This window comes from Gopherus flavomarginatus, chromosome 23 (genome assembly GCF_025201925.1).
Source record: "Gopherus flavomarginatus isolate rGopFla2 chromosome 23, rGopFla2.mat.asm, whole genome shotgun sequence".
NCBI lineage: Eukaryota > Metazoa > Chordata > Testudines > Testudinidae > Gopherus > Gopherus flavomarginatus.
The window spans coordinates 219,578-236,597 of record NC_066639.1 but is presented as its reverse complement, the minus strand read 5'-3'; the positions used below and the strand labels follow the sequence as shown (position 1 = coordinate 236,597).

At 67.4% G+C, this 17,020-nt stretch overlaps 1 protein-coding gene and 1 long non-coding RNA gene across 2 annotated transcripts; both read left to right on the top strand.

Moving 5' to 3' along the window:
• The first annotated feature begins 1 nt into the window (after position 1).
• On the top strand, positions 2 to 681 carry LOC127039523 (uncharacterized). Its single transcript, XR_007771102.1, has 2 exons — positions 2 to 56; positions 239 to 681. It is a non-coding gene; the product is annotated as an uncharacterized LOC127039523 (long non-coding RNA).
• Positions 682 to 8,702: 8,021 nt separating this feature from the next.
• On the top strand, positions 8,703 to 16,231 carry LOC127039422 (alpha-2,8-sialyltransferase 8E-like). Its single transcript, XM_050933167.1, has 8 exons — positions 8,703 to 8,788; positions 9,167 to 9,265; positions 9,449 to 9,526; positions 9,740 to 9,826; positions 9,906 to 10,050; positions 13,541 to 13,653; positions 13,880 to 13,966; positions 15,749 to 16,231. Exons 1-8 carry the CDS (start codon positions 8,703 to 8,705, stop codon positions 16,209 to 16,211), a joined length of 1,158 nt encoding a protein of 385 aa, XP_050789124.1. The 3' UTR covers positions 16,212 to 16,231.
• The last annotated feature ends 789 nt before the right edge of the window (positions 16,232 to 17,020 follow it).

Sequence of the window (17,020 nt, the reverse complement as noted above, 5' to 3'; positions counted from 1 at the left end):
CCTCCCAGGGACCCAGGGGAGACCCCCGCCGTTCCCAGGTACCTCCCGGGCACCAGGTGATACCCCTTGTACCCCCCGGGGAGATCCGCCCCCTCCCAGGGACCCAGGGGAGACCCCCGCCGTTCCCAGGTACCTCCCGGGCACCAGCTGATACCCCTTGTACCCCCCGGGGAGATCCCCCCCCTCCCAAGGACCCAGGGGAGACCCCCGCCGTTCCCAGGTACCTCCTGGGCACCAGCTGATACCCCTTGTACCTGCCAGGGGAGATCCCTGTTGCCTCCCCGGGAACTTTCTGGGAGACCAGGGAACACCCCTCCCCCCTCCCCCCCCCCCGAGACCAGGTGAGTTCTCAGGGAGGCACCTGGGCTGGGGAGGGGGCTGCAGGGTCACTGGGAGAGTTTTTGGGGGGCTCTGTTAATGCTACTTCTTGCCCTAGCCCCTCTGGTCTCTCTGCTGCCAGGGGGCTGTGGGGCAGTGCTGTCCCCCCAGGGGTGCCTCGGCTGATGCCCCCATCTCTCATACACCCCCCCCCCCCATATCTGTCTCCCCTTGCAGGTGCCTGAAGTGGACGGTTTAGCTCTGCCTGGGATCCTGGATCTTCCCCCCAAGCCTGGGGGCCCCCGATCCTGCTGTTCGGGGGGACCCTGGAGCTGCCTGTCAATAAACATTCCTTCTCCCAGACCCCGTGTGTTCCCTCTGTGCCCACCTATGTGGGTGGGAGCTCCAACCCCATAGGGCATTCGGGGGGTGGGGGGCCTAGATACATCATCCCCTCTAGAGCTGAGAGTTCACTCAGGTACATGGAGAGGGGGGAAACTGAGGCACACGGCAAGGGGCTGGGCAGGGATTGCCCACAGCAAGGAGAGGCCCTGTGCAGGGTGCCAGGACGCCTGGGTTCTCCTCGCTGGGTATTCCCCGCCCCCGGCCCAGCTGTAGCCCCAGGAGCTGGGTGAGTGTAGATGGAAGGGAGTGGGGCCTAGGAGTTAGAGCACACGGGAGGGCTCATGGTTCCCCTCTGTGACGAAGTGGGAATGTTCTTAATGTTTCCCCTGAATACGGTGTTGGTGCCTCAGTGTCCCCTCTGCAAAGGTGCCAGCTGAAGGTGTTGGAGACAAAGGGATCAGGTGACCTCCTGGCCCGGGAAAGGGGCTGAGCAGAGAGGAGGGGCTGGAGGGGTTGTTAGTCTGGAGCTGGCTGAGGGCAGACGTGGGGGTCTGGCTCACTGACCCCCAGAATGGACCCGGCCGAGGGGTCCGGTTTACGGTACCTACAAGCTCTGTTTTAGACCCTGTTCCTGTCATCGAATAAACCTCTGTGTTACTGGCTGGCTGAGAGTCACGTCTGACTGCAAAGTGGGGGTGCAGGACCCTGTGGCCCCCCAGGACCCCGCTGGGGTGGACTCGCTGTGGGAAGCGCACAGAGGGGCAGAGGATGCTGAATGCTCCAAGGAGAGACCCAGGAGGTGAAGCTGTGTGAGCTTCTTGCCCTGAACAAGTCTGCTCCAAGGGAGAGGAGGCTCCCCAAAGTCCTGCCTGGCTTGGTGGGGAGCAGGTCCAGAGCATCGCCCGGGGACTCCCTGACACCCCCAACTCCCCCCTCCCTGCGCCCTCAGTTACCCGCTGGCCGCACACAGTCCCTAGCGACCCCTCCCTGCACCCTGAGCTCCCCCTGCCCCCACACAGCCTCTAACTACCCCGTCCCTGTCCCACAGCCCCAGCGACCCCCTCCCTCCACCCTGAGCTACCACTGCCCCCACACAGCCCCTAGCGACCCCCTGCCTCCCCCTGAGCTCCCCCTGCCCCCACACAGCCCCCAGCGACCCCCTCCCTGTCCTACAGCCCCAGCGACCCCTCCCTGCACCCTGAGCTACCCCTCCCTGCACACAGCCCCAGCGACCCCTCCCTGTCCTACAGCCCCAGCGACCCCTCCCTGCACCCTGAGCTACCCCTCCCTGCACACAGCCCCAGCGACCCCCTCCCTGCCCCTGAGCTCCCCCTGCCCCCACACAGCCTCTAACTACCCCGTCCCTGTCCCACAGCCCAGCGACCCCCTCCCTCCACCCTGAGCTACCACTGCCCCCACACAGCCCCAGCGACCCCTCCCTGCACCCTGAGCTACCCCTCCCTGCACACAGCCCCAGCGACCCCCTCCCTGCCCCTGAGCTCCCCCTGCCCCCACACAGCCTCTAACTACCCCGTCCCTGTCCCACAGCCCCAGCGACCCCCTCCCTCCACCCTGAGCTACCACTGCCCCCACACAGCCCCAGCGACCCCTCCCTGCACCCTGAGCTACCCCTCCCTGCACACAGCCCCAGCGACCCCCTCCCTGCCCCTGAGCTCCCCCTGCCCCCACACAGCCTCTAACTACCCCGTCCCTGTCCCACAGCCCCAGCGACCCCCTCCCTCCACCCTGAGCTCCCCCTGCCCCCACACAGCCTCTAACTACCCCGTCCCTGTCCCACAGCCCCAGCGACCCCCTCCCTCCACCCTAAGCTACCACTGCCCCCACACAGCCCCAGCGACCCCCTCCCTGCCCCCTGAGCTCCCCCTGCCCCCACACAGCCCCAGCGACCCCCTCCCTGCACCCTGAGCTACCCCCTGGCCGCACACAGCCACTAGCGACCCCGTCCCTGCCCCCTGAGCTCCCCCTGCCCCCACACAGCCCCCAGCGACCCCCTGCCTCCCCCTGAGCTCCCCCTGCCCCCACACAGCCCCCAGCGACCCCCTGCCTCCCCCTGAGCTCCCCCTGCCCCCACACAGCCCCCAGCTACCCCCTGCCTCCTCTGAGCTCCCCCTGCCCCCACACAGCCCCCAGCAACCCCCTCCCTGCCCCCTGAGCTCCCCCTGCCCCCACACAGCCCCTAGTGACCTCCTCCCACCCCCTGAGCTCCCCCTGCCCCCACACAGCCCCCAGCGACCCCCTCCCTGCACCCTGAGCTCCCCCTGCCCCCGCACAGCCTCCTGCCCCCTGAGCTCCCCCTGCCCTCACACAGCCCCCAGCAACCCCCTCCCTGCCCCCTGAGCTACCCCTGCCCCCACACAGCCCCCAGCTACCCCCTGCCTCCCCCTGAGCTCCCCCTGCCCCCACACAGCCCCCAGCGACCCCCTCCCTGACCCCTGAGCTCCCCCTGCCCCCGCACAGCCCCCAGCGACCCCCTCCCTGCACCCTGAGCTCCCCCTGCCCCCACACAGCCCCCAGCAACCCCCTCCCTGCCCCCTGAGCTCCCCCTGCCCCCACACAGCCCCTAGTGACCCCGTCCCTGCCCCCTGAGCTCCCCCTGCCCCCACACAGCCCCCAGCGACCCCCTCCCTGCCCCCTGAGCTCCCCCTGCCCCCACACAGCCCCTAGTGACCTCCTCCCACCCCCTGAGCTCCCCCTGCCCCCACACAGCCCCTAGTGACCCCCTCCCTGCACCCTGAGCTCCCCCTGCCCCCACACAGCCCCCAGCTACCCCCTGCCTGCACCCTGAGCTCCCCCTGCCCCCACACAGCCCCCAGCGACCCCCTGCCTCCCCCTGAGCTCCCCCTGCCCCCACACAGCCCCCAGCGACCCCCTCCCTGCCCCCTGAGCTCCCCCTGCCCCCACACAGCCCCCAGCGACCCCCTCCCTGCCCCCTGAGCTCCCCCTGCCCCCACACAGCCCCTAGTGACCTCCTCCCACCCCCTGAGCTCCCCCTGCCCCCACACAGCCCCCAGCGACCCCCTCCCTGCACCCTGAGCTACCCCTGCCCCCACACAGCCCCCAGCGACCCCCTGCCTCCCCCTGAGCTCCCCCTGCCCCCACACAGCCCCCAGCGACCCCCGGCCTCCCCCTGAGCTCCCCCTGCCCCCACACAGCCCCCAGCGACCCCCTCCCTGCACCCTGAGCTCCCCCTGCCCCCACACAGCCTCCTGCCCCCTGAGCTCCCCCTGCCCCCACACAGCCCCCAGCTACCCCCTCCCTGCACCCTGAGCTCCCCCTGCCCCCACACAGCCCCCAGCTACCCCCTGCCTCCCCCTGAGCTCCCCCTGCCCCCACACAGCCCCCAGCGACCCCCTCCCTGCCCCCTGAGCTACCCCTGCCCCCACACAGCCCCCAGCTACCCCCTGCCTCCCCCTGAGCTCCCCCTGCCCCCACACAGCCCCCAGCGACCCCCTCCCTGCCCCCTGAGCTCCCCCTGCCCCCGCACAGCCCCCAGCGACCCCCTCCCTGCACCCTGAGCTCCCCCTGCCCCCACACAGCCCCCAGCGACCCCCTGCCTCCCCCTGAGCTCCCCCTGCCCCCACACAGCCCCCAGCGACCCCCTCCCTGCACCCTGAGCTCCCCCTGCCCCCGCACAGCCCCCAGCGACCCCCTGCCTCCCCCTGAGCTCCCCCTGCCCCCACACAGCCCCCAGCGACCCCCTCCCTGCCCCCTGAGCTCCCCCTGCCCCCACACAGCCCCCAGCGACCCCCTGCCTCCCCCTGACCTCCCCCTGCCCCCACACAGCCCCCTGCCCCCTGAGCTCCCCCTGCCCCCACACAGCCCCCAGCGACCCCCTCCCTCCCCCTAAGCTCCCCCTGCCCCCACACAGCCCCCAGCGACCCCCTCCCTCCCCCTGAGCTCCCCCTGCCCCCACACAGCCCCCAGCGACCCCCTCCCTGCCCCTGAGCTCCCCCTGCCCCCACACAGCCCCCAGCTACCCCCTGCCCCCACACAGCCCCCAGCGACCCCCTCCCTGCCCTTGAGCTCCCCCTGCCCCCACACAGCCCCCTGCCCCCCGAGCTCCCCCTGCCCCCACACAGCCCCTTGGCCCCTGAGCTACCCCTGCCCCCACACAGCCCCCTGCCCCCCGAGCTCCCCCTGCCCCCACACAGCCCCTTGGCCCCTGAGCTACCCCTGCCCCCACACAGCCCCTAGCGACCCCCTCCCCGCCCCCTGAGCTCCCCCTGCCCCCACACAGCCCCCAGCTACCCCCTCCCTGCCCCCTGAGCTCCCCCTGCCCCCACACAGCCCCTAGCGACCCCCTCCCCGCCCCCTGAGCTACCTGTGCCGCCACACAGCCCCCAGCTACCCCCTGCCCCCACACAGCCCCTAGCGACTCCCTCCCTCCCCCTGAGCTTCCCCTGCCCCCACACAGCCCCTAACTACCCCCTCCCTCCCCCCACGCCCTGAGCTACCCCTGCCCCCACACAGCCCCTAGTGACCCCCTCCCTCCCCCTGAGCTACTCCCTGGCTGCACAACCCCCAGCGACCCCTTCCCTGCCCCGAGCTCCCCCTGCCCCCACACAGCCCCCAGCGACCCCCTCCCTCCCCCTGAGCTCCCCCTGCCCCTACACAGCCCCCAGCGACCCCCTGCCCCCACACAGCCCCCAGCGACCCCCTCCCTGCCCTTGAGCTCCCCCTGCCCCCACACAGCCCCCAGCGACCCCCTCCCTCCCCCTGAGCTCCCCCTGCCCCCACACAGCCCCCTGCCCCCTGAGCTACCCCTGCCCCCACACAGCCCCTAGCGACCCCCTCCCTGCCCCCTGAGCTACCCCCTGGCTGCACAACCCCCAGCGACCCCCTCCTTCCCCCTGAGCTCCCCCTGCCCCCACACAGCCCCCAGCTACCCCCTGAGCTCCCCCTGCCCCCACACAGCCCCCTGCCCCCTGAGCTCCCCCTGCCCCCACACAGCCCCCAGCTACCCCCTGCCTCCCCCTGAGCTCCCCCTGCCCCCACACAGCCCCAGCGACCCCGTCCCTGCCCCCTGAGCTACCCCTGCCCCCACACAGCCCCAGCCACCCCCTCCCTGCCCCCTGAGCTACCTGTGCCCCCACACAGCCCCCAGCTACCCCCTGCCACCACACAGCCCCCAGCGACCCCCTCCCTCCCCCCTCCCTCCCCCTGCCCCCACAGAGCCCCAGCCACCCCCTCCCTGCCCCCGATTGAGACCTCGCAGGAGTTGGCGGCGCCGGAGCTCGTCGGCTGGGATCCCAGGAGCGAGAAAGGACGTGGGACGGGAACGCTCAACGCCCAATTTCTAGGGTCGACCCGTGACGGGAGACGTCCCGCTCCTGCAGGAAAGCAAATCCCAGCTCCTGACGGACATGGGAGAACCTGGCTCCCGAAGGGCCCCGACGCCAGCGGGCCGACCCCCCCGTCTCCTTGTGTGTTGGGGTCTGGCCTCTTGGGCTGGATTCTGGGATGAAACCCGGGGGGGTTTCTTTGTGCTTTGCTGGGAGACCGAGGCCTGCCTCAGTTTCCCCTGTGTGCCGTGGGCGTCTGTGTGTAACCAGGGGACGGCAGAGGGAGGGAGTTGGTGGTTGCAGGGGACCAGGTGCGGCCTGGCAGCCGGGACCCCGGAGAACGGCCTGGAGATGGGGGGCCCCAGCTCAGAAACCCGGGCGGGGGGTTTCTTTGTGCTTTGCTGGGAGACCGAGGCCTGCCTCAGTTTCCCCTGCGTGCCGTGGGCATCTGTGTGTAACCAGGGGATGGCAGAGGGAGGGAGTTGGTGGTTGCAGGGGACCAGGTGCGGCCTGGCAGCCGGGACCCCCAACAATGGCCTGGAGATGTGGGACCCCAGCGAGCTGGGGCCCAGGAGGGCACCCCAGCTTGGCCGTCGGCTGGTGGCGGCCGGTGGGAGGATACAGGCGGAGCGGAGGGGAGGGGACCCCGAGCTGTTCAATGGGGAGGGAGGACACGGGGCGCTGTTGGGGGAGATGATAGGGGGGCTCTGGAGGGGGGGACAGAGCAGCCAGAGCCCCCCCGGATGCAGCCCTAGATGAACGGTGAGGGCCCCCAGAGCCTCCTCTGCTGGGTGCAGAGGCTGGGGGTGCTCTGGGGCTGGCAGCCCCCCATCAGTGCCCCCCCCCGCGGTGATCAGCTGTTCCGCGGCAGGCAGGAGGCGCTGGGGGGGCGGGAAGAGGCGGGGCCCGGGGCAGAGCAGGGGTCGCACCCCCCCCCCGGGAGGTGGGGAGCCGGGTGGGGGGGCTCGGCACATCCCGTCCCAGCCCGGGAGACGCCGCCGGGAGCTTCCCACCCGGGCTGCAGGGGGAGCCGGAGGGAGGCGCCGCAGGACGCAGCCGGCCCTGCCCGTGGGCCGCCCCCGGGGTGAGCGCCCGGACGCCTGGGTTCTCCGGCCGGCCGGGGAGGGGGGGCTGGGAGCCAGGACTCCTGGGTTCTCTCCTAGCTCTGGGAGGGGAGTGGGGGCTGGTGGTTAGAGCAGGGGGGGCTGGGAGCCAGGACTCCTGGGTTCTCTCCTAGCTCTGGGAGGGGAGTGGGGGCTGGGGGGTGAGAGCAGGGGGGGCTGGGAGCCAGGACTCCTGGGTTCTCTCCTAGCTCTGGGAGAGGAGTGGGGGCTGGTGGGTTAGAGCAGGGGGAGCTGGGAGCCAGGACTCCTGGGTTCTCTCCCCGGCTCTGAGAGGGGAGTGGGGCCTGATGGTTAGAGCAGGGGGGCTGGGAGCCAGGACTCCTGGGTTCTCTCCCCGGCTCTGGGAGGGGAGTGGGGGCTAGTGGGTTAGAGCAGGGGGGGCTGGGAGCCAGGACTCCTGGGTTCTCTCCCCGGCTCGGGGAGGGGACTGGGGGCTGGTGGTCAGAGCAGGGGGGCTGGGAGCCAGGACTCCTGGGTTCTCTCCCCGGCTCTGGGAGGGGAGTGGGGGCTGGTGGGTTAGAGCAGGGGGGGCTGGGAGCCCGGACTCCTGGTTCCTTCCCCAGCCGCTGCTCCGTACCAGAGCGCCTCCTGGAGCCCACAGGTCACAGAGCCCGGAGTGGGCCCGGCCCACCCCCTAGGGCAGGACCTACTACCCAACCCCTTGACACATCCTAGCCCCCACCCCCCCCCCCCGTGGTGGGTCCCAACCCCCAGGTCGAGAAACACTGTCTTGGGGTCCTGGGCAACAGCTGATCTTTGCCCTCCCTCCTTGCCCACTGATTGCCCTGCGGGGGGGGGGTCTGAGTCAGTGTCTTGCCATCCCATGGGCCCCCCCCAACCCTTTCCCTGATGGGGGGTGGTGGCCCCTGGCCACATGCTGCACTGCCAGCTAACGTGGTCACCTCTCTCCGTGTCCTGCCCCGCCCTGCTCTCACCCCCCAGCCCCCACTCCCCTCCCAGAGCCGGGGAGAGAACCCAGGAGTCCTGGCTCCCAGCCCCCCTGCTCTAACCACCAGCCCCCACTCCCCTCCCAGAGCTGGGGAGAGAACCCAGGAGTCCTGGCTCCCAGCCCCCCTGCTCTCACCCCCCAGCCCCCACTCCCCTCCCAGAGCCAGGGAGAGAACCCAGGAGTCCTGGCTCCCAGCCCCCCTGCTCTCACCCCCCAGCCCCCACTCCCCTCCCAGAGCCGGGGAGAGAACCCAGGAGTCCTGGCTCCCAGCCCCCACTCCCCTCCCAGAGCCGGGGAGAGAACCCAGGAGTCCTGGCTCCCAGCCCCCCCTGCTCTGACCCACCAGCCCCCACTCCCCTCCCAGAGCCGGGGAGAGAACCCAGGAGTCCTGGCCCCTAGGTCCTCCTGCTCTAACCACTACGCCCCACTCCCCTCCCAGAGCCGGGGAGAGAACCCAGGAGTCCTGGCTCCCAGCCCCTCCTGCTCTAACCACTACGCCCCACTCCCCTCCCAGAGCCGGGGAGAGAACCCAGGAGTCCCAGGAGGCCAGGGTGGAGGAGGGGCACCCAGGGGGGCCGTGCCCGGTGGATTCCCCCATGGTGAGTGAAGGTGTCTCCCCTGCCCTGCTCTCCCCACAGCGAGTGCCGGGCCCCCCCCCCCAGGATGCTGCACAGACAGAGCTGGGTGCTGGTGCTGTGTGTGAGCATCACCCTCAGCTTCAGCCTCTCTGTGCTGTGGAGGCTTCAGAGGTGAGTGAGTGGGGGGCTGGGAGCCCGGACTCCTGGGTTCTCTCCTGGCTCTGGGAGGGGAGTGGGGGCTGGTGGGTTAGAGCAGGGGGGGCTGGGAGCCAGGACTCCTGGGTTCTCTCCCTGGCTCTGGGAGGGGAGTGGGGGCTGGTGGTTAGAGCAGGGGGTCCGGGAGCCAGGACTCCTGGGTTCTCTCCCCGGCTCTGAGATTGGAGTGGGGGCTGGTGGGTTAGAGCAGGGGGGCTAGGAGCCAGGATGCCTGGGTTCTCTCCCCGGCTCTGGGAGGGGAGTAGGGGCTGGTGTGTTAGAGCCGGGGGGCTGGGAGCCAGGACTCCTGGGTTCTCTCTCTTGGCTGATGTTAATGTCTCTGTGCGCCCCCAGTCGCGTCCCCCTGCCGATGGAAACAGCCTCGTTTGCTGGTCCTACAGCAGCGTCCGAGCCGGGGATCGGCTGGCCCACGACCTGCACCCCGAAGCCCAGGTGTGTGGGGGGCGGGAGATGGGGCGGGCCACGGGGGTTGTGGGACTCAGTGGGGCAGAGAGCGGAGAAACGCTGACATGGGCTTTAGGGGGGATGGATGGGGGAGCTGTGGGGTGGGGGATGGATGGAAGCCCCCCCAGGGGCATCTCCTTTCCCTAGTTAACCCCTCTGCTTCCTTTCCAGCCCGGAGGCCATGGTGATGGACGCAGAGCAGTGCCGGGAGCTGGGGCAGGAACTGAGCCAGCGCATCCTCCCTGGGAGGCGAGTGTTGCTGGGGGCAGGTCGGTTTCTGGGGGAGGGGATTTCACGGACCCACAGGATGGGGGCTATGCAGCGCCCTAGTGAGCATGCCCACGTCCTGGGGCCTGCCCTTCCTCGTGAATGGCACCCTGCCCCCGCTGGGCGGCCATGCAAAATGCAGGGGAAACTGAGGCACCCACGGCTGGTCAGTGACTCTCTGTCTCTCTGCCCCAGGCTGGACAAGGCCTGGATCTGGAGGCAGCTGGAGCTGGTGCAGAGCTGTCCCTGGGTGCATAACGCCAGCGCCCTGGGTCGGTACAGGTACCCCTCACCCCCACTGTCCCATTCCGCCATGCCCCAAACTCCTTTGCCCCCCAGTGTCAGCCCCTCCCCCCTGCAGGGAGCAGCTGGGGCGCTGCTGTAACGCATCGGCCAACCTGGTGCTGAGCCGGGACAACACCCCGCTGGGCTCCCGGATCGTCTGCGATGTGCAGCCGGCCAGGAAGCTGCTGGTGCGAGAGGAGCTGCTCGAGATCCTGCCGCAGGTAGGTGGCGCTAGGCTGGGGGGCGGTGGCAGGGGCTCAGTGCCGGGCACTGCACCCCAGAGGTGGCTGCATCTCTGCACCAGGTGAGGGGTCCCTGTAAAACCAGCCCCTGAGCCCCACCACAGAGGTGGCTGCATCTCTGCACCGAGTGAGGGGTACTTTATAAACAGCCCCCCATGCCGCACCCCAGAGGTGGCTGCATCTCTGCACCAGGTGAGGGGTCCCTGTAAAACCAGCCCCTGAGCCCCACCACAGAGGTGGCTGCATCTCTGCACCGAGTGAGGGGTACTTTATAAACAGCCCCCCACGCTGCACCCCAGAGGGGGCTGCATCTCCGCGCAGGGTGAAGCATCCCTGTATAACCAGGCCCTGCGCTCCACCCCAGAGGTGACCGCATCTCCTCACTGGGAGGAAGGTCCTTTGTGTGTGTGTGGGGGGGGGATCCTGTGCCTGGAGGTGTTTAAGGCCTGGCCTGACAAAGCCCTGGCTGGGATGGTTTAGTTGGGGCTGGTCCTGCTTTGAGCAGGGGGTTGGACTAGATACCTCCTGAGGTCCCTTCCTACCCTGATATTCTGTGTCTGTGGTCACAGACTCATAGACTTTAAGGTCAGAAGGGACCACTATGATCATCTAGTCTGACCCTCTGCACAACGCAGGCCACAGAATCTCACCCACCCACTCCTGTATCAAACCCCTAACCTATGTCTGAGTTATTGAACTCCTCAAATCGTGGTTTAAACACCTCAAGGTGCAGAGAATCCACCAGCAAGTGACCCATGCCCCACGCTGCAGAGGAAGGCGAAAAACCCCCAGGGCCTCTACCACTCTGCCCTGGAGGAAAATTCCCTCCCGACCCCAAATATGGTGATCAGCTAAACCCTGAACATGTGGGCAAGAGTCACCAGCCAGCACTCAGGAAAGAATTCTCTGCAGTAACTCAGATCCCACCCCATCTAACATCCCATCACAGACCACTGGGCATACTTACCTGCTAATAATTAAGGATCAATTAACTGTCAAAATTAAGCTATCCCATCATACCACCCCCCCCATAAACGTATCAAGCTCAGTCTTAAAGCCAGATATGTCTTTTGCCCCCACTGCTCCCCTTGGAAGGCTGTTCCAGAACTTCACTCCTCTAACGGTTAGAAACCTTCATCTAATTTCAAGTCTAAACTTCCTAGTGTCCAGTTTATACCCATTTGTTCTTGTGTCCACATTGGTACTAAGCTTAAATAATTCCCCTCCCTCCCTGGGATTTATCCCACTGATGTCTTTATAGAGAGCGACCAGATCTCCCCTCCGCCTTCGCTTCGTTAGGCTAAACAAGCCAAGCTCGTTGAGTCTCCTTTCATAAGGCAGTTTTTCCATTCCTCGGATCATCCTAGTAGCCCGTCTCTGAACCTGTTCCAGTTTGAATTCATCCTTCTTAAACATGGGAGGCCAGAACGGCACACGGTATTCCAGGTGGGGTCTCACCAGTGCCTCGTACAACGGTGCTAACGCCAGGGCCGGCGTTTCCATTAGGCCACCCTAGGCGGTCGCCTAGGGCGCCAGGATTCAGGGGTGGCATTTTGTGCGCTCCCCACGGGGCGCGCGGGAGCTTCCGGTTCTGCTCCCGTCGCGCCGCCGAAGAAGGACCTTCTGCCGACGTGCCGCGGAAAACAGCGGCGGGCGAGTGAGCAGCTCAGTGACTGTCCCTGTCGCCTGCGGCGTGTCAGCGAAGGGTCCTTCTTCGGCGGCGCGACGGGAGCAGAACCGGAAGCTCCCGCGCGCCCCGTGGGGAGCACACAAAATGCCGCCCCCGAGTCCTGCCTAGGGCGCCAGAAACCCTGGTGCCGCTCCTGACTAATGCCTCCTTATCCTTGCTGGAAATACCTCGCCTCATTCATCCCCAGGCCGCATTCGCCTTTTTCACTGTCAGGGCGTCCCCGGGCGGCTTGGGCTGGCTGGGCCCTCGGGGATCCCTGGGGCAGGCCAGGCTGGCGGGGCCCAGGGGATATTGGGCAGGCCGGGATGGCGGCTGTCATGGAGCCCCCGGGCGATGCTCCGGAGCTGCTCCCCACCAAGCCAGGCAGGACTTTGGGGAGCCTCCTCTCCCTTGGAGCAGACTTGTTCAGGGCAAGAAGCTCACACGTCTTCACCTCCTGGGTCTCTCCTTGGAGCATTCAGCATCCTCTGCCCCTCCGTGCGCTTCCCACAGCGAGCCCCCCCCCAGCGGGGTCCTGGGGGGGCCACGGGGCCCTGCCCCCCCACTTTGCAGTCAGACGTGACTCTCAGCCAGCCAGTAACACAGAGGTTTATTCGATGACAGGAACAGGGTCTAACACAGAGCTTGTAGATACAGCGAACCGGACCCCTCAGCCGGGTCCATTCTGGGGGGCAGTGAACCAGAGCCCCATGTTTGCCCTCAGCCAGCTCCAGACTGACCCCCCCTCCAGCCCCTCCTCTCTGGCCTGTGTCTCTTTCCCGGGCCAGGAGGCCACCTGGTCTCTTTGTCTCCAACACCTTCCACTGGCGCCTGTAACGCACCAGGGAACGGGGGGGATTTGACCTGGGGATGCTGCAGGGGGTTACACTGGGGGTGGGGGACCTCCCCCGAAGGAAGCTCCCTGAGCTACTTGGCAGGAGACAGGGTGTCGGCCATTCTCTGTTCAGACACCATCACACCGGCCCTCTCGGGCTCCGCAACAACCACCCCCCTTCTCCCCCCGCCTAGATACTTAAGAAATGCACAGGGGAAACTGAGGCACCCACATAGTATTCAGTGAAACCATTAAGAACATTCCCACTCCGTCACACACGGCCATATCACATTGGCGGCTCATAGTCATCCTGTGATCAACTGATACTCCGAGGTCCTTCTCCTCCTCCGTTACTTCCAACTGATGCGTTCCCGATTTATAACCAGCATTCTGGTTATTAATCCCTAAATGTGGGACCTTGCACTTTTCACTATTAAATTTCATCTTATTACTAATACTCCAGTTTACAAGGTCATGCAGATCTTCCTGTAGGATATCCCGGTCCTTTTCTGTGTTGGCAATACTGCCCAGCTTTGTGTCAGCCGCGCCCCACCCCAGAGGTGGCTGCATCTCAGCACTGGGTGATGGGTACTTTATAAACAGCCCCCTCCATGCCCCACCCCAGAGGTGGCTGCATCTCAGCACTGGGTGATGGGTACTTTATAAACAGCCCCCTCCATGCCCCACCCCAGAGGTGGCTGCATCTCAGCACCGAGTGAGGGGTCCCTCTATAAGTAGCCCCCGCGCCCCACCCTAGAGCTGGCTGAATCTCCACTCTGGGTGAGGGGTACTTTATAAACAGCCCCCCGAGACCCCGCCCCAGAGGTGGCTGCATCTCAGCACCAGGTGATGGGTCCCTGTATAAACAGCCCCTCACGACCCACCCCAGAGCTGGCTGCATCTCAGTGTTGGGGGGGGGCCTGTTCATGGTCGGTGGGTGCTGACCCAGGTCCCCTCTCCCGCAGGGCTCCCCGTTTCAGAGTGCCCCCTATGACAGCTGCGCAGTGGTGGGGAACGGGGGGATCCTTCGTGACAGCGGCTGTGGCCCCGAGATCGACCGGGCCCAGTTCATCATCAGGTAGTGCTGGCTGGGTGGGCAGAGGGGGGCAGAGAGGGGGAGTGGGCTCTGCAGGGTAGGGGGTGCAGAAGAAAGGGGGATCAGAGGGTGGGGGCAGCGCAGGGGGGTGTTTCTGAGCCAGGCACCGTGAGGAAGGAACTGTGGAGCCATGGGGACCCACAGGAAGTGGGGAGACCCCCTGGTCCCCCAGGCACCCCTAGGCTCACGCTGCTCCCCCGCCCCCCAGGTTCAACCTGCCCCCCCCGGGCTTCGCCGACGACGTGGGCACCAAATCGAGCGTCGTCACCATGAACCCCAGTGTCCTGCGCGTCCGGTACCGGGGGCACGAGCCGTGCGGAGAGGGGAGTCCCAATGTGGGGGAGGGATCGGGACCTGTGGGGTGGGAAAGGGAGAGTCTGGACTGAGCCCCCGGGGGAAGGAGCATGAGATTCGATGCCCCCCCTGGCTCTCTGATTGGCCACAGGGTCACCGGGGGATCGGGGCAGAGGAGGCCCAGCCCCCAGCTCTCCGGTCGGCCATAGGGTCACCAGGGGATCGGGGCACAGGAAGCCCAGCCCCCAGCTCTCCAGTCGGCCATAGGGTCACCAGGGGATCAGGGCACAGGAGGCCCAGCCCCAGCTCTCCGGTCGGCCATAGGGTCACCAGGGGATCGGGGCAGAGGATGCCCAGCCCCAGCTCTCCGGTCGGCCATAGGGTCACCGGGGGATCGGGGCACAGGAGGCCCAGCCCCCAGTTCTCCGGTCGGCCGTAGGGTCACCGGGGGATCGGGGGTCAGAGTACGCCCAGCCCCCAGCTCTCCGGTCGGCCGTAGGGTCACCGGGGGATCGGGGCAGAGGAGGCCCAGCCCCAGCTCTCCGGTCGGCCATAGGGTCACCGGGGGATCGGGGCACAGGAGGCCCAGCCCCAGGTCTCCGGTCGGCCATAGGGTCACCGGGGGATCGGGGCAGAGGAGGCCCAGCCCCAGCTCTCCGGTCGGCCGTAGGGTCACCGGGGGATCGGGGCAGAGGAGGCCCAGCCCCAGCTCTCCGGTCGGCCGTAGGGTCACCGGGGGATCGGGGGTCAGAGGAGGCCCAGCCCCCAGTTTTCCGGTCGGCCGTACGGTCAGCGGGGGATCGGGGTCAGAGGAGGCCCAGCCCCCAGCTCTCCGGTCGGCCATAGGGTCACCGGGGGATCGGGGCACAGGAGGCCCAGCCCCCAGTTCTCCGGTCGGCCGTAGGGTCACCGGGGGATCGGGGCACAGGAGGCCCAGCTCCCAGCTCTCCGGTCGGCCGTAGGGTCACCGGGGGATCGGGGCAGAGGAGGCCCAGCCCCAGTTCTCCGGTCGGCCGTACGGTCAGCAGGGGATCGGGGCAGAGGAGGCCCAGCCCCCAGCTCTCCGGTCGGCCATAGGGTCACTGGGGGATCAAGGCAGAGGAGGCCCAGCCCCCAGCTCTCCGGTCGGCCGTAGGGTCACCGGGGGATCGGGGCAGAGGAGGCCCAGCCCCCAGCTCTCCGGTCGGCCGTAGGGTCACCGGGGGATCGGGGCAGAGGAGGCCCAGCCCCCAGCTCTCCGGTCGGCCATAGGGTCACCGGGGGATCGGGGGTCAGAGGATGCCCAGCCGCAGCTCTCCGGTCGGCCGTAGGGTCACCAGGGGATTGGAGCAGAGGAGGACCAGCCCCCAGCTCTCCGGTCGGCCATAGGGTCACTGGGGGATCAGAGCAGAGGAGGCCCAGCCCCCAGCTCTCCGGTCGGCCGTAGGGTCACCAGGGGATCAGGACACAGGAGGCCCAGCCCCCAGCTCTCCGGTCAGCCATAGGGTCACCGGGGGATCGGGGCATAGGAGGCCCAGTCCCCAGCTCTCCGGTCGGCCATAGGGTCACCGGGGGATCGGGGCAGAGGAGGCGCAGCCCCAGCTCTCCGGTCGGCCGTAGGGTCACCGGGGGATCGGGGCAGAGGAGGCCCAGCCCCAGCTCTCCGGTCGGCCGTAGGGTCACCGGGGGATCGGGGCAGAGGAGACTGAGCAATGGGACGGCCGTGGGAGGGAACCGGACTGGCTCTGGGGGACGGGCCGTGCCAGGACCATGGCTGACGGGGGGCGTCTCTCCCTGCCCGCAGGTTCGGGGGTCTGGGCCGCCGGCGCCGTCCCTTCGTGGCGGCGGTAGGTGCCTACGGGGCCACGCTGCTCCTCGTCCCGGCCTTCAGCTTCCCCGGCAACATTCAGGTCTCGTTCCAGGCCCTCTACACCCTGCAGGACTTCGACTCCCCGGCCCGCACCGTCTTCATGAACCCCGAATACCTGGCACGGCTGGACGGGCACTGGCATCGCCGTGGCCTGCGCGCCAACCGCCTCTCCTCCGGCTTCATGCTGGTGAGCGGCGCCCTGGAGATGTGCCGGCACCTCACCCTCTACGGCTTCTGGCCCTTCCCCAGCGACCCCGAGGGGCGGCCCCTGCCCCACCACTACTACGACAACCAGCCCCCCAAGCGGGGCGTTCACGCCATGCCCGAGGAGTTCACCCGCTACCTGGGCATGCACCTGCAGGGCGCGCTGCGGCTGCATCTGGGGTGGTGCCGGTGAGGGCGCGGCCAGCGGCCACACACAACAAGGCTCGGAGGGGGGGTCTGAAATGAGCCCCCCAGCCCCTCAACTCCACCTTACTCCCTCCCCGGGTACAAAAGGAGGAGAATAGCCAGTGGTGTCAATTCATTAGGCATTCATTAATTGGCTTCTCTTCAGTGCTATCTGATGACCAAAGTTCATTAATGGCAAGGTGTTCGTTGGCCTCCGTTAATTACCATTTAATTATCACAGTTCTTTCGCTATGGGTTGTTGGCTGACCTGTTCATCGCTCTTTAATGATGGCGGTTTGTTAATTGTCATTAATAACTCTTAATCATGATTTAATTATCGCAGTTCAGCCCTCCGTCATTGACAGCTGTGGCTGGCTAGTGAGTCCTGGCGGTCGGCTTCTGGGAATTAGTCCTTCACCAGCTGTTTGTCGCTGCTAAAGGCTCTTTGGTGATGGCGCTTCATTAGGGGTGTGAGGGGTCGGCGCCCCCGGGGTGCAGTCTGTGTCCCCGAAACACTCGCGCTGCTCTGCCGGTAACTCAGCCACGCGACAGCAGGTGGTGCCGCACACCCACCTCAGCGACCTGAGTGCTTTACCGAAGCCACTCGTGCATCGACCCTATAAGCCCCAGCCAATCCCCCAGACCCCCAGCCTTGCCCCCCTATGGGTGTACAAACCCTGAGCTCTCCCCTCCTGCACTGCCCAGGGGTCTGGCCAGGGCAAGCTTGTTCGTCATCAAGGCGGGGAATCTCTGCAGCAGCCCGGGGCGAGCTGAGCGGTGATTTCCCCCCCCGAACACGCACGGGTCAGGATCAAA

Bases quoted from the DNA above. Each gene is read 5' to 3' on its own strand.
- LOC127039422 (XM_050933167.1), top strand. From the start codon at position 8,703: ATGCTGCACAGACAGAGCTGGGTGCTGGTGCTGTGTGTGAGCATCACC. The intron at 9,266-9,448 runs GTGTGTGGGGGG...CTTCCTTTCCAG, and splicing joins ACCTGCACCCCGAAGCCCAG to CCCGGAGGCCATGGTGATGG. The intron at 13,654-13,879 runs GTAGTGCTGGCT...CCCGCCCCCCAG, and splicing joins CGGGCCCAGTTCATCATCAG to GTTCAACCTGCCCCCCCCGG.